The 23363-nt window shown below is 36.5% G+C and overlaps 1 protein-coding gene across 4 annotated transcripts in view; it reads right to left on the bottom strand.

Annotated features, from left to right (window-relative positions):
- NEMF (nuclear export mediator factor) overlaps positions 1-23363 on the bottom strand; it is a 58307-nt gene that overhangs the window by 16741 nt on the left and 18203 nt on the right. For all 4 annotated transcript variants that reach the window (XR_003609813.2, XM_028106128.2, XM_028106199.2 and 1 more), the window contains 6 exons: positions 22845-23036; positions 22498-22561; positions 20084-20172; positions 9796-9899; positions 8366-8428; positions 1835-1947 (listed from right to left, as the gene is read on the bottom strand). Coding sequence is in view for 3 of the 4 variants with exons in the window: in XM_028106128.2 (XP_027961929.1) it covers positions 1835-1947; positions 8366-8428; positions 9796-9899; positions 20084-20172; positions 22498-22561; positions 22845-23036 (625 nt within the window). In the remaining variant the exon portion in view is untranslated. The remainder of the gene's footprint in view (positions 1-1834; positions 1948-8365; positions 8429-9795; positions 9900-20083; positions 20173-22497; positions 22562-22844; positions 23037-23363) is intronic.

Raw genomic sequence — 23363 nt, 5'->3', positions numbered from 1 at the left:
AGAAATACGTTTTTAAAATTTTCACTGAATAAAGTCAAGTCATATTCAAGTAAATAGCACTGTCTCCTAAAAAGTTTATAATTTAGTAAAAATTCTCAACGCCAAAATATCTCTTCAAAGACAGATATACCTTTGGCAGTAAAAAAGAAAAGACTTAAGGATACACTACACCAATAACTTTCAAATGCCATGGATTAGAGCCAGAACTTGTCCACATGTTTCCTCTGGTTTGAGATATAATGAGAAAAATAAGGACAGTTTAATATGCTTGTATCATAAAGCTATATTTACTAATACTATATTTATTAAATAAAATCCTTTCCTGAAGTACTGTTTTTGGGGTAGTAAAATAACCTTTCATTTTAGGAAAAAGATGATAGATTTTTAAAAATGTATTCTAATTTGGCAAAGTAAGAAGATAATTGCATAATATTTTAAAATTTTATATTATCGGGGCGCCTGGATGGATCAGATGGTTAAGCATCTGCCTTCAGCTCAGATCATGATCCCAGGATCCTGGGATCGAGCCCTGCATCGGACTCCTTGCTCAGTGGGGAGCCTTCTTCTCCCTCTCCCTCTGCCTGCTGCTCCCCCTGCTTGTGCTCTCTTTCCTTCTGTCAAATAAATAAATAAAATCTTTAAAAATAAATAAAATTTTATATTATCTGTGAAACCCCCAAATCTGAGAGTATCTTTGTCATAGATACTGGAGGGACTAAAGCACACTAATTTCACCCTTAAAAACCAATTCAATAAAAGAATTAAAACTACTTTTATAACAGTACTGAGACAGAAAATATAATCTGAGTGATATTAATTTCCTGAAAACACAGTATCACAGCACAGCAGAAAATAATGAATATAAATAGATGTAAATTTAAACTAAGGGAGGATAATAGTATTGAATTCTTTTTTTTTTTTAAGATTTTATTTATTTATTTGAGAGAGAGAATGAGAGAGAGAGTATGAGACGGGGGAGGGTCAGAGGGAGAAGCAGACTCCCTGTTGAGCAGGGAGCCCGATGTGGGACTTGATCCCGGGACTCCAGGATCATGACCTGAGCCGAAGGCAGTCGCTTAACCAACTGAGCCACCCAGGCGCCCCAACAGTACTGAATTCTTTACCTTGCTGCATAGCTTTAGGACCTTGTAAAAGTACATCGTTATCAATTGTAATTACTGAAAATATGAAATAGCAAGGGGAAGTCAAATATAGAGTGAAGTAGCATCAAGTAAAATAGCATTTAAGAAGGACAATTACTAAAACCAAGTGAATAAAAAACCACCAGATACAGCTATTTTTCAGGAAGGGCCAAAGAGAAATCAGAAAATTCCAACAAAGATGAAGAGGAGAAAGATTTTTTAGGCCAGTATGCCAGTCATAACTGGAACATCTGTCATCTTGTATAACTGCATGAATCATTTGCTCTCTTCATTTAGGGTCTGCTCACATCTTACTTTCCTAGAAAGGCCTTCTCTGACACTTCATTCAAAATGGTAGCCCTTATCACTCTCTACTGCCTACTCCACTTTCAAGAAAAATTTTTTACAGCACTTGTTACCAGACGTTATGTATGTATTTTTCTCCACCACCAAAACGTCATCTCAAAGTAGGCACTTTGCCTTGTTCACGTCTATACCCTCAAAATTTGGTACACAATAGCTCTTTTATTTCTTTTTTTTTGGGAGCCCAACATGGGGCCTGAACCCATGACCCTGGGATCAAGCCCTGAGCTGAGATCAAGAGTCGGACACTTAACCTACTAAGCCACCCAGGTGTCCCAGTACACAATAGCTCTTAATAAATTAAGAAAAAAGACCACAGCCCTTATTACCTGATGATGGTACACCCACCAAGCACTAGTGATAACTCGTGCATCCCAAGCAGCACTGTAGCAAAGTGCCATTGTGCCTGCTTCAGTCAAGGTCCGAGGGGGAATGGGTTCTCCTGTAATAACAACACTGCAATGCTTCAGTACCCAAGTACAGACTTTCTACACAGCAATATAAGAAAATTACATGCAGCATGACAGATCTGATCTCCTTACATCTTAAATAATGATACCATATTTTTCTTTCAATATTACATAAAGTTACTATTTTTTTATTAACAATGTATTTTACAACATCACTCACCATCAGGGAAATACAAATCAAAACCATAATGAATTATCACCTCACACCTGTCAGAATGGCTAAAATAAAAAACACAAGAAACAACAAGTGTTGGCAAGGATGTGGAGAAAAAGGAACCCTTGTGCATTGTTGGTGGGAAAGCAAACTGGTGCAGCCACTGTGGAAAACAGTATGGAGGTCCCTCAAAAAACTAAAAATAGGACTACCCTATGATCCAGTAATCACACCACTGGGTATTTACCCAAAGGATATGAAAACACTAATTCAGAAGGATACATGCACCCCATGTTTCTTGCAGCATTATTTACAATAGTCAAATTATAGAAGCAGCCCAAGTGTCCATCAATAGATGAATGGATAAAGAAGATGTCACGTATATATACACAACAGAATATTATTCAGCCATAAAAAAGAATGAAATCTTGCCATTTGCAACAACATGGATGGATCTAGAAAGTATAATGCTAAGCAAAATAAACCAGTCAAGAGAAAGACAAATACCATATGATTTCACTCATATGTGGAATTTAAAAAAAAAACAAAGGGGAAAAAAAAACCAGACAAACCAAAAAACAGACTCTTAACTATAGAGAACACACATGATTACCAAAGGGGAGCTGGGTAAGGGAATGGGTGAAACAGGTGAAGAGGATTAAGAATACACTTATCTTGGAGTGGTGGGGGGTGGGAGGGATGGGGTGGCTGGGTGATAGACACTGGGGAGGGTATGTGGTGAGCGCTGTGAATTGTGCAAGACTGTTGAATCACAGATCTGTACCTCTGAAACAAATAATGCAACATATGTTAAAAAAAAAAAGAGAGTAGGAAGGGCAAAATGAAGGGGGGCTGAAATCGGAGGGGGAGACGAACCATGAGAGACGATGGACTCTGAAAAACAAACTGAGGGTTCTAGAGAGGAGGAGCGTGGGGGGATGGGTTAGCCTGGTGATGGGTATTAAAGAGGGCACCTATTGAATGGAGCACTGGGTGTTATATGCAAACAATGAATCATGGAACACTACATCAAAAACTAATGATGTAATGTATGGTGATTAACATAATAAAATTTAAAAAAAAGAATACACTTATCTTAATGAGCACTGAGTAATACACAGAATTGTTGAATCACTAATTGTACACCTGAAACTTACATAACACTGTATGTTAACTATACTGGCATTAAAATAAGATAAAAAATAAATAATAAAAATATATTTACAAAGCAGGCTTTTAATGGTCTAAGTAAATCAGAGAAGAAATGCCCTGTCACTTATATTAATAACTCTAACTTCATTCCAGATAGAATAATTTAGAAAAGCCTATTCAAAGTTTGAAGACTCCCAGAATTACTACAGATCACCAAAATCATCAAAGCAAAAAGCATATTAGTAATATAACCCTACAGTTAGATTTCAAATCTTTTAATTGTGATGTAATTTATATACTATAAAATTCACCCTTTTAAAGTACATAATCCAGTGGTTTTTAGTATACTCATAAACCTATTAACCATTACCACTAATTCCAGAACATTTTCATCATCCCCCAAGGAAATCTTATATCCATTAATAGTCATTCTCCACTTTCCCAGCCCATGACAATAACAAATATACTCTGTCCCTATGGATTTGCCTATTTTGGAATTTCATATCAATGGAATCATATGTGTCTGGCTTCTTTCACTTAGCATCACATGTTAAAGGTTCGTCCCTGTTAGAGCAATTACCAATACCTCATCTCTTTAAGAATGAATACTATTCCATTATATCAACATACCACATTTTGTTTATTCCTCAACTAATGAACATGTAGGTTGTTTCCATTTCTTGGCTATTATAAATAATGCTGTTAAGTATATGTGCAAATATATTTAGTGTGGTCATATCTATAGAACTAGGAGTGTTATTGCTAGGTCACATGGTAAATTCTATGTTCAACTTTTTGAGGAACCGCCAAACTCTATTCTATAGCAGCTGAATCATTTTCAATTCCCATCAGCAGCATATAAAGGTTCCAATATCGATATCCCCACCAACACTTGTTTTGTCTATTTTTTCTTTATAACTATTGTACTGGGTGTGAAGTGGTATCTCCTTGTGGTTATTTGCATTTTCCTAATGATGAATGATGCTGAGGACCTTATGTGCTTGTTAGCCACTCTTGTATCTTTGGAGATATATCTATTTGGACCCTTTGTCATTTTAAAATTGTTTTTGTTTTTTTCCTTTCTATTGTTGAGACTTAAGAGTTCTTTGGATACTGGTTCTTTATTAGATAAATGATTTGCCAATATTTTCTCTCATTCTGTGAGTTGTCTTTTCACTTTTTTGAGAACGTCCCTTGAATTAAGGCTTTTAAGTCCAATTTACCTGTTTTTCTTTGTTGCTTATGCTTTTGATGTCTGAGAAATGACTTCCTGATTCATTATGCCTTATTTTCTTCTAACAGTTTTATAGTTTTAGCTTTTAAGTTTAGGTTTGTGATGCACTTAATTTTTATAAATGGTGTGAAGCAGGGGTCTTACTTTTATTCTTCTGTACATGGATATTAGTATTCCAAACACCACTTGTTGACAACATTATTCTATCCCCATTGAATGGCTTTCATATACTTGTTCAAAGTCAATGGACTGGAAATGAGGAATCTCAATTCTCTTCAGTAATCTATTTGTCCATCCTCATACCAATACCTGTCTTTATTACTGTTACTTTGTAGGAGGTTTTGAAATCAGGAAGTGTGAGTCCTCCTATTTTGTCCTTCATTTTTAGAAATGATTTGGCTGACCTAGATCCTTTGCATTTCTGTGTGAGTTTTAGGATCAACTTACCCATCTCTGCAAAAAAAAAAAAGGCAGCTGGAATTCTGAGAGGGATCACATCAATCTATAGAGTTACTGCCATCAGAACAACATCAAGACTTCCAATCCTTACACTACAAGTCTTTCCATTCATTTAAGTCTTCTTTAATTTCTTTCAATGATGTTTTATAGTTTGGGGTGTATGTCTTGCATTTCTTTTTGGTAAATTTATTAAGTATTTTATTCTTTTTAATGCTATTATAAATGAATGTTTTATTGGTTTACTTTAGTACTGTTCACTGCGAGTATATAGAAATACAACTGACTTGGGAGAGCCTGTGTGGCTCAGTCAGTTAAACATCTGATTCTTGGTTCTAGCTCTGGTCACGATCTCATAGGTTGTGAGATCAAGACCTGAGTTGGGCTCCATGCTCAGTGGGGAGTTGGCCTGAAGATTTTCTCACGATGTCCCTCCCCCATTCATGTGTGCACACTCTCTCTCAAATAAATAAATTAAAAAAAAAAAAAAGAACTACAACTGATTTACATATAATGACCTTGTATCCCAAACATTCTAAACATGTTTACTAACTAATAATTTTTGGTGGATTCCTTGAGGTTTTAAATATATAAGATCATGCCATCTGCAAACGGAAATAGCTTTACTTATTCTTTACTAATGTGGGTATTTTTTATTTCTTTTTATTACCTAATGGCCTACTTAGAAGAACCTCCATACAAGGTTGAATAGAAATGACAAGAACAGACATTTTTATCTTGTTCCTGATCTTAAGCAAAGAGTTTTCAGTCTTTCACCATTAAGTCTGATGTTAGCTGTGGGTTTTTCATAAATGTTCTTTACTAAGTTGAGGAAGCTCCCTTCTTAGTTCGTTGAGTATTTTTATCATAAATGGGTGTTGGATTACTGCCAAAGGCTTTTTCTGCATCGATTGAGATGATCATGTGGTTTTTGTCCTTTATTAATACACTTTACTATACTGATTAATTTTCATATATTAAACCAACCTTGCATTCCTGGGAAAAAAATCCCACTTTGTCATAGTGTATAATCCTTTTAATATGCTGCTGGATTCAGCTTTCTAATATTTTGTTGAGGGTTTTTGTGTCTATTCATAAGCAATATTGGTCTGTAGTTTTCAATTCTTGTGATGTCTTTGTCTGGTTTTGTTATTAGAGTAATACTGGCCTTACAGAATGAGTGAGGAAGTTTTCCCATATCTTCTATTTTTTGGATGAGTTTGTGAAAGATTTGTGTTCAATTTTCTTTAAAAGTTTGGTAGAATTCACCAGTGAAGCTACCTGGGCCCATAATTTTCTTTGTGAGCATGTTTTTTGTTTTGGGTATTTTTTTTTTTTAAGATTTTATTCATTTATTTGACAGAGCACAAGCAGGCAGAACGGCAGGCAGAGGGAGAGGGAGAAGCAGGCTCCCTGGCTCCCTGCTGAGCGGGGAGCCTAACATGGGGCTTGATCACAGGACTCCAGGATCATGACCTGAGCTCAATGCAGACACTTAACCGGCTGAGCCACCCAGGTGCCCCTAGGTATTTTTTTTTTTAATTACTATTTCAATCTCTTTATTTGTTATACGTTTGTTTTGATTTTCTATTCCTCCTTGAGTCAGTTTTGGTAGTCTGTGTCTTTCTAGGAATGAGCCTGTCTCATCTAGGTCATTTAATTTGTTGCTATTCAATTGTATGTAACATGCCCTCACAATCCTTTTTCCCTTCAACAAATGTAGATCCCAAAGGTATTTAATAAATGCTCCAGATATAGACTATAGATCTAATTTTTATCCCAGTAAAAAGTTCCTTCTTCGGTTAAAGAAGCCACTTAGGAGAGAAAACAGAGTTCTGCTGTCTTACTGCACCTTCACCACAAGGAACACCACACGAGTATTTCTTAAAACGGTGTTTTCCAAGAGGAAGCTAGTGAACTTCTAAAAATCCTTTTGATTTCTGTAAAGTTGGTAGTAATGTCCCCCCTTGTGTTCCTAATGTTAGGAATTTGAATATTCTCTTATTTTTTTGGTCAGTCTAGCTAAAGTTTTACTAATTTTGTTGATATTTTTCAAAGAACCAACTTTGGTTTCACTGATTTTCTCTACTGTTCTTCTATTCTGTTTCATTTATTTCCACTCTAAATTTTATTAGTTCCTTTCCTTACTATGGGTTAATTGCTATTCTTTTTCTAGATCTTATGTATACACTTTCATTTTTGAGAGCTTTCCTCCTTTTTAAATTATAAACATTACAGCTATAAACTTCTCACTAAGCACTGCTTTAGTTGCAACTCATATCATTTTGATATATTGTGTTTCATTTCATTCATCTCAAAGTATTTTCTAACACTCCCTGTCATTTTCTCTTTGACACTGGTTACTTATGATTGTGTTGTTTAATTTCCACACATTTGTGAATTTTTTTTTTTAAAGATTTTATTTATTTATTAGAGAGAGAGAGAGAATGAGAGGTAGAGAGCAGGAGAGGGAAGAGGGTCAGAGGGAGAAGCAGACTTCCTGCTGAGCAGGGAGCCCGATGTGGGACTCGATCCCGGGACTCCAGGATCATGATCTGAGCCGAAGGCAGTCGCTTAACCGACTGAGCCACCCAGGTGCCCCCATTTGTGAATTTTTGAAATTTTCATCTATTACTGGTTTCTAACTTCACTCCATTATGGTCAGAAAGCTTACTTTGTATGATTTCAGTAGCTTTAAATCTACTAAGACTTGTCTTATAGACTATTACATGGTCTAGCCTAGAGAATATACCAGACGCACTTGAGTAGTCTATTGTTGTTAGGTGAGAATACCAGAGATATGTGTTAGGTTGAGTTAACTTACAGAATCTTCTATTCTGTATTCTATATTAACTTATAGAATCTTCTATTTCCTTGTTGATCTTATACCTAGTTATTCTGTCCACGACTGAGAGTAGGTATTAAAGTCTCGAACTATTACTGTTGATCTGCCTATTTCTCCTTTCAATTCTGTCAGATTTTGCTTCATGGCTAATTCTAGGGCTCTGTTGTTGGGTGCATATATGTTTACAATAGTTATATCTTAGTGATGGGAACACCTGAGTGGCTCAGTTGGTTGGGTGTCTGCCTTTGGCTCAGGTAATGACCCCAGGTCCTGGGATCGAGTCCCACATTGGCCTCCTTGCTCAGTGGGGAGCCTGCTTCTCCCTCTGCCTGCCACTCTCCCTGCTTGTGTTCTGTCTCTCTCTCTCTGACAAATAAATAAAATCTTAAAATACATATATATAAAATAGTTGTATCTTATTGATGAATTGACCCTTTTATCATTATAAAGTGTCCTTTATCTCTATTAACTATTTTTGTCTTACAGTTATACTAAAAATATTTTAAAGAAAGGAATTAAAGTTCTGAATAATAAAGAAAAATATATTACCTGTTGGATTCTTAATTACACAGCTAGTAGCTCCATGAAGATCAGCATGTACATAAATGTCCCCTTAAAAACAGATGAGAAATAATACTTTAAGTCCTGTTTCTTTCTTTTAAAAAAAAAAAAACGGGTTTAACGGGTTCAAAATCCAAAGGGTATTAAGAAGGCATATAAGGAAAAGTCCATTTCCCACCCCTGGAGAGGCTCTCACAAGCTTTCTTATAGGAAAGCAATGCTAATATGGTAGATTACAAAAATGGTCAGATCCTCTCTCCCCTGCAATCCACACCTCTTTGCTCAAGAGGTGGAGTCACATCCCTCATATCTGGGCCTGCCCCATGACCTGCCCTGGCAGAATGTGGCAGCTGTGACCAAGTGCCAATTCTCAGCTTAGACCTTAATAGTCCTTGTGTGCTTCCTCTTTTTCTCTCAAACTTGCTGAGTTACCATGTAAGCCAATCTAGGCTAACCTGCTGGAAAGTGAGAGACACATGGAGCAAATGAGTCATCCTAGCAAATGTAAAGGTCCTGAGGACCATGGATGTTTGACATGTATGAAGAGCAGTCAGAAGGCCAGACTAAGGGAAGAGTGGTAAGAAATGAGGCTGGAGAAGAAGCCAGGAGGCTTGCAAGTCAACAATGAGGGCCTCGATTGTATTCTAAGTGTGTGATACCAATGAATAACCAAATGAACAAACAAATGTGGAAGTGAGATCTTTCCTCTTTTTTTTAAGGGAAAAGGGAAGTGCATGGTTCCTAAAAGGTAAACTGAGTAGCCACTGCATGCCATGACAGTTCGTCTGGGATTTGAAACTCAAAGAAGAGAAAAACCCATACTGCTCCAAGAAAGGCTCAGCTCACAATGAACAGAGCTACAGAAGACAAGAGACCAAACCCTGAGCACCATTATAAAAACCTGTTCCCTGTTGCTTTCTTTCCTGTTTTGGGATCTTCAGTGGACAACAGATTAGCTTTAATTATTGATTTCAGATACCCACACTGAAGGTTCAACCACAGTGAGGTGGTGGTTATCAGCAAACAAAAATAAATGAGAAGCCTTACACCACAGGGCTTAAGTCCTGTTCCTAAATGTGAAAAAAAGTCACAACCTTCAGCACTAAATTAAAAATTAAAATTAAAATTTTGACATACAATGACTTTGGAGGACTGAAAGCTGTTTTGTCAGTGTAGCAGAGAATCAAAATTCCAATACTACAGAGTAGCTCAGCACTACTACTTTAGGACTATTCACTTAAAATGAGAATTAAGTGTCAAAGCACATATTCAACAAACCATAAGCCACCAAGATGAAACTCTTCCTACCAACTAAACCTGTCAAGCAAAGGAGTGTAAGATGAAAATCTGTATCTCATACTGAGGTAACTGATCCAATTACTTAGGAGAAAATTCTTTAAAATTTTAATCTTACTTACCTGTTGTCAAGTATCTTTTCACAATTATTTCATTCTGTTGCTGATCTCGTCCACCTATAATTAGATAGTTCTCTGAGCTAATGAACCACAGAAATTTCTCAAACCTATCAAATTGAAAGAAAAAAGTTAACATTCTTTTCCTTTATAGTCACCTGAATTCACATCCTTTTCGCAAACAAAAACCAAAAAACCCAATGAAGCTATCCTTCATCAAACTGAATTTTATTGAAATCTTGTAATACAAATTGCCTTACGATATTCTTTAAAAGAAAGTAATTAAATTCTATGTTTAAAAAAAGTATGTTCTCTCCTTATCTCACTCTCATACAGAGTCTTCTTAAACTCAAGGTAAACACAACAATGAATTACACAAAGCAAAAGCATAAAATGTCACATGGTCCCTTTGTGGGGCACTGGCTAGGTTTTGGGGCTACTGGTAAGAAAGAAAAGTTTTCCCATTCTGTCTTCAACTGAATGTTTACATATATGATATTCTTTATACTTTTTTTATAGAGCAAAAATTACCTTTAGAAGTATAAAATTATAACTTTTCTCAAGAGGCAAAATAATTTGGGTTTTTATGATTAATACATACCATCATGATAAAAAGTAAAGAGTGTATTTATATGACATTTAGAAATGACACAGAGATGAATAGAAATATTTCCTATATTACACCCGACTACCAAGATGATAATCTTTATGACTTAATCCACAATTTAAAACCTGCTGGTTACAAATGATAGATTAAGCACAGGCATTAAACTAAACTCCTTTATATCTCCCCAAATTATCCCTGTTTTCTAATCTGATTTTTTATTAATACATATACACATTTCAGAAATTTTAAAAACTATACAAAAGTATGGTGAGAGATCCTGCATCCTCTTTCAGTCCTATTACCACTACCAAACAGGAATCCATTGTTATTAGCTTTCTGTTTCCCTCTCTGGAGTTTCTTTATACATACAAAAGCTAGAATAAAATGCCTATTCTAAACCTTTTCTTTTAGACACAATACAAACTATTCTGAAAATGCTTTCTTTTTTCACTTAAAAATGTCTTCTTGGGGCACCTGGCTGGTTGGTGGAGCATGTGACTCTTGATCTTGGCGCTGTGGGTTCGAGTCCCATGGTGGGTATAGAGATTACTTAAAAATACTATCTTTAAAAAAAAAAATCTTCACTGCTGAGTGGATGTACTATACTTATTTAACAACTGCCCTATTGATGGTAAAGAGGTTTCTAAAATGACATAAACCTATAAAGACAGAAAATGGGAAATATAAGGATGTATTCTGTAATTATCTTAGTAAAGGAGCATATAACTAAAAGAAAAAAAATGAAAGGAGGCAGAAAGACAAGAATAAAGAACAAATGGGACAAATAGAAAGCAAACAGTAAAATGGTTAGATTTAAACCCGTATGTATCAGAAATTGCATTAAATGTAAATGTAGTCAATTCTTCACATAAAATGCAGACTGTCAGACTGGAAAATAATATATATATTCCTTTAAAATAAAAGAATATAAAAAAATTGAAAAAACATGATGGAATAAGATATATCATGCAAACACTAACCAAAATAAAGCTAATTTAGTTTTAATATCTCACACAGAAGGGAAAAAGAAGTTACAAGTTAAAAGAACATTTGATTAGAGTTAATAAAAGGCTCAATTCACTGGAAAGATAACAGCTCTATATTTTTATCACCTCATATATATAAAGCAAAAACTAGCAGAAGTAAAAGGAGAAACAAATGCACAATTATGTGATTCTTAACACAACTCTCAGTGACTGAAAAAACAATCATTAAAAAAAGAATTAGCAAAGATGTCAACGATTTGAACGTAATTAATGGATGCGACCTAATTGATATTTAGAGAAATGCACTCAATAACTATAAAACGCTCATTTCAACTACATATGAAACATCTGTAAATAAAGTGGACCACAAATATGCTGTACCATAAAGCAAGTTTCAGTAACAAATGTCAAAAGGTTGAGATAATTCAGAATACCATCTCTGAACATTATGCAAATTAAGTTAGAAATCAATGGCAAAAAGAGAACTAAAAAAGCTCCATAGGCTGTGAATTGTGTAAGACTGATGAATCAAAGACCTGTACTTCTGAAACAAATAATACATTATATGTTTAAAAAAAAAAAAAGATAGTAGGAAGGGAAAAATGAAGGGGGGGAAATCGGAGGGGGAGACAAACCATGAGAGACTATGGAATCTGAGAAACAAACTGAGGGTTTTAGAGGGGAGGGGGTGGGGGGATGGGTTAGCCTGATGATGGGTATTAAAGAGGGCATGTACTGAATGGAGCACTGGGTGTTATACGCAAACAATGAATCATGGAACACTACATCAAAAACTAATGATGTAATGTATGGGGACTAACGTAACATAATTTAAAAAAAAAGCTCCATAGGCTTGGCAATTAATAACATAATTCTAAATAATGCATGGGTGAAGAAATCACAAGAACATTTTCACATGAAATATCATGAAAATACAATATAACAAAACTTTTTAGATAAAGTTAAAGCCAGGCTTAGAAGGAAATTTACTGCCTGAAATACATATTACAAAAGAAAAGAGGCTGGGAGAAAAAAAAAAAAATCAATGAACTAAGTTTCCATATCAAGAAATCAGAAAGGGAAATGCAAATGAATCTTCAAGAAAAGTCAAAAGAGGAAAATAATAAAACAGACACCACATAGGTAATAGAGGAGATCAACAGTCAAAACTAGTTCCTGAAAGATTAATACAACTGAAAATCCTCTGGTCAGACTAATCAAGAAAAAGAGAAGGCACAATAACAACTATCATAAATAAAAAGGGAAGGATATTAAAGAATATAGGGATGTTAAAAAGTTAAGTGGAATATTATAATTTTATGGCAGTACATTCCAAACTTAGAAATAGACAAAGTCTTAGGAAGATACTACTAACCAGAATTAGACAATCCGAGTAGTACTAAAGAATCTGAATCTATAGTGAAAAAGTTTCCCATAAAGAAAACTTCAAGACTACTCAGCTTCACAGGTGGAATTTTGTCAAACATCCAAGGACAACTGATAAAGGAACGCTTCCCAGGGGCGCCTGGGTGGCTCAGTTAGTTAAGCGTCTGCCTTTGGCTCAGGTCATGATCTCTAGATCCTGGGATGGAGCCCCACATCGGGCTCTCTGCTCAGCAGGAACTCTGCTTCTCTTTCCCTCTCCCTCTGCCACTCCCCCCTGTTCATTCTCTCCCTCTCTCTCTCTCAAATAAATACAATCTTTAAAAAAATAATAAAGGAATACTTCCCAATCTGTTTTATGAGGTAATGTTACCTTGAGACCAATCCTAAGAAGAACATTATGAAGAAATGAAAATTACAGGTCTATCCCATTCATCAACAGAGATGTGAGGAAAAGAAAGAAAGAGAGAAGAAAAATGCAACAGCATTTTGAGAAGTGGAAAAATCAATCAACAAGTGATTGGACTCAAGAAACTGAAATCTAACAGAGCTTCCAGGACTGGCAGAAACTGAAAGAATATGTGACCACTAAGCCGGCCCTGCAACAAATATTAACGGAGGGAGGTTATATAAAAGGAGAAAGACCCCAAGAGTGATACAGAACAGAAATTTACAGAGACAATCTATAGAAACAAGGACTTCACAGGTAACATGATGACAATAAAATCATATCTTTCAATAATCACTCTCAACGTGAATGGCCTAAATGCTCCCATAAAATGGAACAGAGTTGCAGATGGATAAAAAGACAGGACCCATCGATTTGCTGTCTATAAGAGACTCATTTTGAACCTAAAGATGCATCCAGACTGAGCGAAGGGATGGAGAACCATCATTCATGCCAACAGACCTCAAAAGAAAGCTGGGGTAGCAGTTCTCATATCAGACAAATTAGATTTTAAGCTAAAGACTGTAGTTAGAGACACAGAAGGACACTATATCATTCTTAAAGGGTCTATCCAACAGGAAGATATAACAATTGTAATATCTATGCCCCCAACATGGGAGCAGCCAACTACATAAGCCAACTGTTAACCAAAATAAAGAGACATATTGATAATAATAAGTTAATTGTAGGAGACCTCAACACTCCACTCTCAGCAATAGACAGATCATCTAAGCAGAAAATCAACAAAGAAACAAGAGCTTTGAATGATACACTGGACCAGATGGACCTCATAGATATATAAAGAACATTCCATCCTAAAACAAGAGAACACTCATTCTTCTTAAATGTACACGGAACTTTCTCCAGAATAGACCACATACTGGGTCACAAATCAGGTCTCAACCAATACCAAAAGACTGAGATTATTCCCTGCATATTTTCAGACCATAATGCTTTAAAACTAGAACTCAATCACAAGAAAAAATTTGGCAGAAATTCAAACACCTGGAAGCTAAAGACCACTCTGCTTAAGAATGTTTGGTTCAACCAGGAAATCAAAGAAGAACTTAAACAATTCATGGAAATCAATGAGAATGAAAACACATCAGTCCAAAACCTATGGGATACTGCAAAGGCAGTCCTAAGGGGGAAATACATAGCCATCCAACCCTCACTCAAAAAAATTGAAAAATCCCGAATTCACCAACTAACTGTACACCTTAAAGAACTGGAGAAAAAACAACAAATGATGCCTAAGCCATGCATTAGAAAAGAAATAATTAAGATTAGCACAGAGATCAATGAATTAGAAACCAGAAATACAGTAGAGCAGATCAATGAAACTTGAAACTGGTTCTTTGAAAGAATTAATAAGATCGATAAACCACTGGCCAGACTTATCCAAAAGAAAAGAGAAAGGACCCAAATTAATAAAATTATGAATGAAAACAACTAACACCAAGGAAATAGAAACAATTATTAGAAATTATTATCAACAACTATATGCCAATAAATTAAGCAACCTGGAAGAAATGGATGCCTTCCTGGAATCCTATAAACTACCAAGACAGAAACAGAAACAAGACAACCTGAATAGACCAATAACCAGTAACAAGATTGAAGGAGTGATCAAAAACCTCCCAAAAAACAAGAGTCCAGGGCCTGATGGATTCCCTGGGGAAGTCTACCAAACACTCAAAGAAGAAATAATACCTATTCTTCTGAAGCTGTTTCAAAAAATAGAAAAAAAAGGAAAGCTTCCAGACTCATTCTATTAGGCCAGCATTACCTTGATACCCAAACCAGGCAAAGACCCCATCAAAAAGGAGAATTTCAGACTGATATCCCTGATGAATATGGATGCCAAAATTCTCAACAAGATCCTAGCTAATAGAATCCAACAGTACATTAAAAGGATCATCCACCATGACCAAGTGGGACTTATTCCTGGGATGCAAGGGTGGTTCAACATTCACAAATCAATGTGATAGAACACATTAACAAGAGGAGAGAGACGAACCATATGGTCCTCCCAACTGATGCCAAAAAAGCACTTGAAAAATACAGCATCCTTTCCTGATTAAAACTCTTCAGAGTATAGGGATAGAGGGAACATTCCTCAAGTTCATAAAATCCATCTATGAAAAACCCACAGCGAATATGATTCTCAGTGGGGAAAAGCTGAGAGCCTTTCCCTTAAGATCAGGAACATGACAATGATGCCCACTCTCACCACTATTGTTCAAAATATTACTACAAGTCCTAGCAACAGCAATCAGACAACAAAAAGAAATAAAAGGTATTTAAATTGGCAAAGAAGAAGTCAAACTCTCTCTCTTCGCAGATGACATGATACTTTATGTGGAAAACCCAAAAGACTCCACCCCCAAATTACTAGAACTCATATAGCAATTCAGCAATGTGGCAGGATACAAAATCAATGCACAGAAATCAGCTGCTTTCTTATACACTAACAATGTAACTGTAGTAAGAGAAATTAGAGAATCGATTCCATTTACAATAGCACCAAAAACCATAAGATACCTTGGAATAAACCTAACCAAAGAGGTAAAGGATCTATACTCTACGTACTACAGAACACTCATGAAAGAAACTGAAGAAGACACAAAAAAGTGGAAAAACATTCCATGCTCATGGATCTGAATAAACATTGTTAAACTGTCTATGCTGCCCAGAGCAATCTATACTTTCAACACCCATCCTGATCAAAATACCAATGGCATTTTTCAAAGTACTGGAACAAACAATCCTAAAATCTGTATGGAGTCGGAAAAGACCCCAAATCACCAAGAAAATGTTGAAAAAGAAAAACAAAGCTGGGGGCATCATGTTGCCTGATTTCAAGCTATATTACAAAGCTGTGATCACCAAGACAGCACGGTACTGGCACAAAAACAGACACACAGACCAATGGAACAGAATAGAGAGCCCAGATATGGACCCTCAACTCTATGGTCAAATAATCTTCAACAAAGTAGGAAAAACTATGCAATGGAAAAAAGACAGTCTCTTCAATAAATGGTGCTGGGAAAATTGGACAGCTATGTACAGAAGAATGAAACTCGACCATTCTCTAACACCATACACAAAGATAAACTCTAAATGGATGAAAGACCTCAATGTGAGACAGGAATCCATTAAAATCCTAGAGGAGAACAGAGGCAGTAACCTCTTCGACATCAGCCACAGCAACTTCTTTTAAGACACATCTCCGAAGGCAAGGGAAACAAAATCGAAAATGAACTTTTGGGACTTCATCAAGATAAAAAGCTTCTCCACAGGAAAGGAAAGAGTCAACAAAACAAAGAGGCAACCCATGGAATGGGAGAAGATATCTGCAAATGACACTACAAACAAAGGGCTGATATCCAAGATCTATAAAGAATTTCTCAAACTCAACACCATAATCAAGTCAAAAAATGGGCACAGACACTTCTAAAAAGACATACAAATGGCTAACAGACACTTGAAAAAATGTTCATCATCATTAGCCATCAGAGAAATTCAATCAAAACCACACTGAGATGCCACCTTACACCAGTTAGAATGGCAAAAATTAACAAGACAGGAAACAACAAGTGTTGGCGAGGATGTGGAGAAAGGGGAACCCTCTTGAACTGTTGGTGGGAAGGCAAGTTGGTACAGCCACTTTGGAAAACAGTGTGGAGGTGCCTCAAAAAATTAAAAATAGAGCTACCCTATGACCCAGCAATTGCACTACTGGGTATTTACCCCAAAGACACAGGTGTGGTGAAAAGAAGGGCCTTATGTACCCCAATGTTCGTAGCAGCAATGTCCACAATAGCCGAACTGTGGAAAGAACCGAGATGCCCTTAAACAGACAAGTGGATAAAGAAGATGTGGTCCATATATACAATGGAATATTACTCAGCCATCAGAAAGGGTGAACACCCAACATTTGCATCAACATGGATGGGACTGGAGGAGATTATAAGTGAAATTAGTCAAGCAGAGAAAGTCAATTATCATATGGTTTCACTTATTTGTGGAACATAAGGAATGGCATGGAGGACATTAAGAGAAGGAAGGGAAAAATGAAGGGGGGGAAATCGGAGTGGGAGACGAACCATGAGAGACTATGGACTCCGAGAAACAAACTGAGGGTTTTAGAGGGGAGGGGGATGGGGGGATGGGTTAGCCCGGTGATGGGTATTAAGGAGGGCACCTATTACATGGAGCACTGGATGTTATATGCAAACAATGAATCATGGAACACTATATCAAAAACTAATGATGTAATGTATGGTGACTAACATAAAAAAAAAAGAAGCTGAAATCAAGGCTGACAATGGAAAAAGCCAAGAAACAAATCCATATACTCTGTGTAACCCATAAAAAGCTTAAAATAGCAGTACAAAGTACTGCTAGAAATAGGGTTTAAGATGGGGTTAAAAACGGGAGAACTGGCCAAAAATCTGCTCAAGAAGCAGTTACTTCCCTAGATCTTCTTTCCAGCTCTGAACATGGTAGTAATCTTCCCCTTCCACATCCTAACAGAAGGCCAGAAGTTAATTCTCTAGGAAGTTTACAAAGAGTATCTCTGAATCAGGGGAAAAGTGGCACAGTTCTAACTAGAGGTAACATATGTAAAATAGAGCAATTAAGTAAATGTATGAATTACTGGATACTAAGTCTCCCCAATCTATTCCCACCGGGCTTCCAAAATTATGACAGCCAGGTTTTCACTTTCCAAGCAGGGGGAAACAAATCTTTCCTGAAAAATGAGACCAGCTTAAGAGTCAAAAAGCTAAAGACATTTAGAGTTCCACACAACATGGCCCACATACATCATCTCATAAGCCCAACGACCCAGAGAGAACTTCCAATCAGCATTTTAATACTCTACTATAAAGTGTGAACAGACAATAATGTGAACAGACAATTTGGGATTACCAGACATTAATAAGTCTTTAACAAAAGCTGAAGACAAACCCAACAAATAATAAAAAAAAAAAAACCAAAACCAAAAATCTTAGAGAAGACCTGCAATAAAAGAGTACTTTTAAATAAAATTAATACATCAAAATTATTCTCAGTATAAAGAAAGTGAAGCAGGAAGTTTTTAAAAAGTAACAAAAAGGGCGCCTGGGTGGCTCAGTTGGTTAAGCGACTACCTTCGGCTCAGGTCATGATCCTGGAGTCCCAGGATCGAGTCCCACATCGGGCTCCCTGCTCAGCAGAGAGTCTGCTTCTCCCTCTGACCCTCTTCCCTCTCGTGCTCTCTATCTCTCATTCTCTCTCTAATAAATAAAATTTTTAAAAATAAATAAACAAAATAAAAGTAACAAAAAACAAAAATAGATTAAAATAAAAACATGATAGGGCGCCTGGGTGGCTCAGATGGTTAAACATCTGCCTTCGGCTCAGGTCATGATCCCAGGGTCCTGGGATCGAGTCCTGCATCGGGCTTCCTGCTCCTTGGGAGCCTGCTTCTCTCTCTCTCTCTCCCTCTGTCTCTCATGAATAAATAAAGAAAATCTTTAAAAAAAAAAAAATAAATAAAATAAAATAAAAACATGATAGGAAGGAATAAAACATTTAAAAATTCAGGGGGAATTGAAAGATAAAGAAATCTCTCAGAATATAGAACAAAAAGATAGAGTTGAAAAACAGAAAATGCAAGAAAATTGGAGGACCATCCAAGGAGTCCCATATTTAATAAATAAGACTTCCAGAAGGAAAGAAAAAAAAAGAAAACAAACCAAAAAACGCAATCCACAGAGTGCTAAGAAATATTTCAAGAAAATTTCTCAGAACTGAAAGTTTCTAAATTAAAATGACTCACAGAGTATCCAGCATAATAGATTAAAACATCTTCACCAACCTACATCATTGTGAAATTTTGGAAAACTGAGAGAAAAAAGATCTACAAGTTTACAGAAAGGCAAAAACAAATTTTCAATAAAATATAACTATCAAAATGACATCAGACTTTTGAAGATCAAATCTGAAAGTTAACACAATGAACAATGACTTTAAAAGTCTGAAGAAAACATTTTCAAACTAGAATCTATAGCCAGTCACACAATTAGGCATAAGGGTAAAAATAATTTTTTAATATTTTGAAGACCTCAAAAACTTTACATCTTATACACCCCTTCTCCTGCAGCCTCTAGGGCACATATTCCATCAACCAAGAAAAAGGAAGTATGAGATCCAGGACCGAGAATCCAACAGAGAGGGGAAAAGAGAATTTTCAGGATAAGAATAAAAGAAGATCTTAAGATGTTAAGAGTAACTGATCTAAAACAAAGTAGGTCAAATCAAAAAGCTCAGGAGAGACTTCTGCAAGATGATACTGATAGAATTCCAATGTGTCTGAACACACTTGAAAGAGGAAGGTGTGAATGAAACGACAATTATTACCTTCAGGGAAGACAAAAAGCTGAGCAGGGAAGAAAAAGAAACATAATGTTATATGACTCAGCTGTGACTACAATTAAAATATTAATGTAATATTAATGCTGAATATCAACCGTGGCAAATTATGCTATACCTTTACTGGGAGGCTGAGTGTATATGTGTGTAATGGAGCACAGGAGGAAAGAATAAGTTCTTCATCTTAGACAGTGGGAAGTCATTAATAGAGTATAAAACAGAAAAATTAAGAAGCAGCAATATAAGGATATTACTAAGAGAAAAAGAGAAAAAGTAATCAGCTAAAAGAGCTAAAAATAGTTTCTATGGAGAGGAGGTAACAGAGTAGGGATAAAATATTCCAGGGGTACTGGTTTTTGCAGTTTTGTAGAACTGCTTGATTTTCTAAACAATGTGCATGTATAATTTTAACAAAAACAAAAAACTATTTTTAAAAGGTAGAACACTTACCAATATACTTTTCTTGCTTTCTGAATAGAGGTAACTGTTTGGACTTCTTTTAAGGTTTGCTTTGTTTTCTTTTCTGCTGATTTAAATGCCTATTTATAAGAAGAGACTTTTTAAATAATTTGTTAAGAACATATTTTAGTAACACCAAGTAAGGGGTGCCTGGGTGGCTCAGCTGGTTAAGCATCCAACTCTTGATTTCAGCTCAGGTCATGTTCTCAAGGTCATGAGATCAAGTCCAGCATTGGGCTCGGTACTGAGCATGGAGCCTGCTTGATTCTCTCACCCTCTCTCTCTGCCCCTCTTCCCCCCATCCCCCACATGCACGGGAGCATACGCGTTTTCTTTCTTTCTCTCAAAAAAAAAAAAAATAAAATATAAAGTAACACTAAGTAAATGATAGGGCAAGAAATTATTTTAAATGTCACAAGATGGCACTATTTACACACACACCCCATACCCACACGAAAGAAATGAAGAAAAGATTTTTGCCTTGAATATTAAAATGATTTAAGTCAAGGATTTACCACGTACAAGTATTTGCTCAAGACCCACAAATAACAAAAAGTATCATTTGTTTACCAGATACTGAGTACATACCATATAATAGGTTCTGCACTAGATGCTGAGACACACAAGTGAACAAGACAAAGTTCTCACCTCAACCCCACCAGGGGGTCTAGAAGAAGATACGAATATAAAACACATAATTATTCAAATAAATGTATGTTAAGTGCTTCTAGGGATGCTATGAGAGTATAACAAGGGAACCCAATTTATAACTGCTTATGGTCAAAGAAGGTATTTCTGAGGAAATGGCATTTGGGCTGAAGCCTGAAGGGTTAATAGAGTTATCAAGGCAAAAATACGAAGAAGATCACTGTAAGCAAAAAGAAAAGGCCAGCTTGACCACAAAGCAGTGATCACAAGATAAAATGTCAAGAAATGAGGCTGAAGAGGCAGACAGAGGGCCAAGTCATGAAGGCCACTCATTTAACAGATATTAATGTTACTATGTTCTAGGCAATATTCTAGGGACTGGGACAAAGTAATGAACAAAGATCCTACTTTCATACAATCTACTTTCTAGCGGGAAGACAGATAAACATATGTTGGGAAGGGTGTTTTTTAAGAAAAAAATAAAGCAAAGAGGGAGTGATTGAGGGCAGTACTATTTTTAGTAAGAGTGGTCAAGAAAGGACTCTCTGATAGAGCCTCATTTAGTAGATATGCCAATGAATGGAGGGATCAAACCATGGAAATTTTGAGGGAAGAACATTCTCATCAGAAAGAGCAGCAAGCACAAATGCCCTGAGAAGGCAGCATCAGTCACTGTTGCAGGAACAGCTAAGATCCCAGTGTAGCTGGAAACAATGTTAACAAGAGGAGTGCAGGTGATTAGATGGTAGGGGAGCAATCATGTAGGGCCTTACAGGGCAAGAGAAGGGCTTTGAACTGTCTTGGTTTTGTGTGTTTTTTTTGTTGTTTTTAAAGATTTTATTTATTTATTTGACAGAGAGAGACACAGCGAGAGAGGGAACACAAGCAGGGGGAGTGGGAGAGGAAGAAGCAGGCCTCCTGCCGAGCAGGGAGCCTGATGCGGGACTCGATCCCAGGACCCTGGGATCATGACCTGAGCCGAAGGCAGACGCTTAATGACTAAGCCACCCAGGCGGCCCTTGGTTTTGTTTTAATTTATTTGAGAGAGAAAGAGTGGGCAAGGGGCGGGGGGAGATGCGGTGGGGAGCAGAAGGAGAGGGAGAAAGAAACCCAAGCAGACTCCAGGCTGAGCATGGAGCCCAACAGAGGGTTCGATTTCACGACCCTGAGAGCATGACCTGAACCAAAAACAAGAGTCCAACGTTTAATGGACTGCACCACCCAGGCGCCCCTAAACTGTCTTAAGATGGGAAGCAACTGGATTTTGAACAGAGAGAAATAACTTCATTTTTTGTTTTAAAAGATCACTATGGATGCTACATGAAGAACAGACTGAAGGGGGGAAAGGGTAGAAGAAGAGAGACCCAGGAAGAGGCTGTTACAGTCCATGTGAACAGAGATGATGAGGGCCTGGACTAATGAGTAGTGGCCAGATTCTGGTTACACCCTATAGGAAAAGCTACAAGGATATGCTGATGAGAGAATGGATACGGTTTATGAGCAAAGGGTCTAGGATGAGTCCAACGTTTTTAACCTAACTAAAGGGAAAAAAGAAGGCACTATTTACCAAGACAGGGAAGACTGGGAAGGAAGCTCGGGGAAGAAATAAATACCGGAAATACACATATCTAAAGCAAAATTAAACCTGAAAGATATTTCTGAATTAGAAAACCACATTTAAACAGAAGAAATAATTAAGGCCATTAAGTTAAAGCAGAGAAAAACAATTAATGTTCACTCTAAGAGATATTAAGTACCTTTTCAGCAGCTTCAACAGTCTTTTGTGTTTTCTTAGCAGCATACCTCTTGTGATCATAGTATCTAGAAAAATATATTTCTCTTAAGTTTAAGTCAAATCTTTATTCTTCAGCTTTCTATTTGTTTTATCTTAGATTCTCAAATCATACAGAACAAGTTTTGTGCATTATGCAACTTTGTTTTATGTTTTCTATGAAAACAAAGTTGTATAATGCACAAAATGAGATTTAAGTGTTTCCACCCAAAAGCACATACATACATAATATACATATACATATATTATCCTTAATACCCTGATTTATTGCAGATATTTTACCTACAATTCATACTTAAATTTAACACTTACTTTTTGGCATTGGCATATGCTGACAAGCTGAGATCAACATCAACAAGTAATGGCCTATTTTTCTGAGGCTTCTGCAGCTGTTTATTCTTTTGCTTTTTTTTTTTTCCTTTTGGTGGTTCGGTTTCATTTTTTTCAACACTGATGTCACCATCAATATCGTCATCTTCCTCCTCTGATAACAAGTATGGATTTCTATTAAAAATATTCAATAGTATTTCACTAATGTCAATGACATCACTTTTTTTTTTCAATTTTTTTCCTCAACGACATAGACTGTTTACAATATTTAAATAGCTGCATTTTTGGGGGGCACCTGAGTGGCACAGTTGGTTAAGTGTCTAACTCTTGGTTTTGCCTCAGGCGTGATCTCAGGGTCATGAGATTGAGCCCCATGATGGGCTCCAAGCTCAGCGCGGAGGCTGCTTCAGTCTCTCTCCTCCTCCCCCCCACCCCAAGGGCACTCATGCACACGCTTGCACTCTCTCGCTCTCTAAATAAAATCTTTTAAAAAATTAAATA

The sequence above is a fragment of the Eumetopias jubatus genome, unplaced genomic scaffold, assembly GCF_037043125.1.
Source record: "Eumetopias jubatus isolate StellerSeaLion01/CBP00866 unplaced genomic scaffold, mEumJub1_p1.0 scaffold_7, whole genome shotgun sequence".
NCBI classification, from domain to species: domain Eukaryota; kingdom Metazoa; phylum Chordata; class Mammalia; order Carnivora; family Otariidae; genus Eumetopias; species Eumetopias jubatus.
The sequence above is the reverse complement of the archived record's forward strand: the minus strand, read 5'-3'. Positions and strand labels throughout refer to the sequence as shown.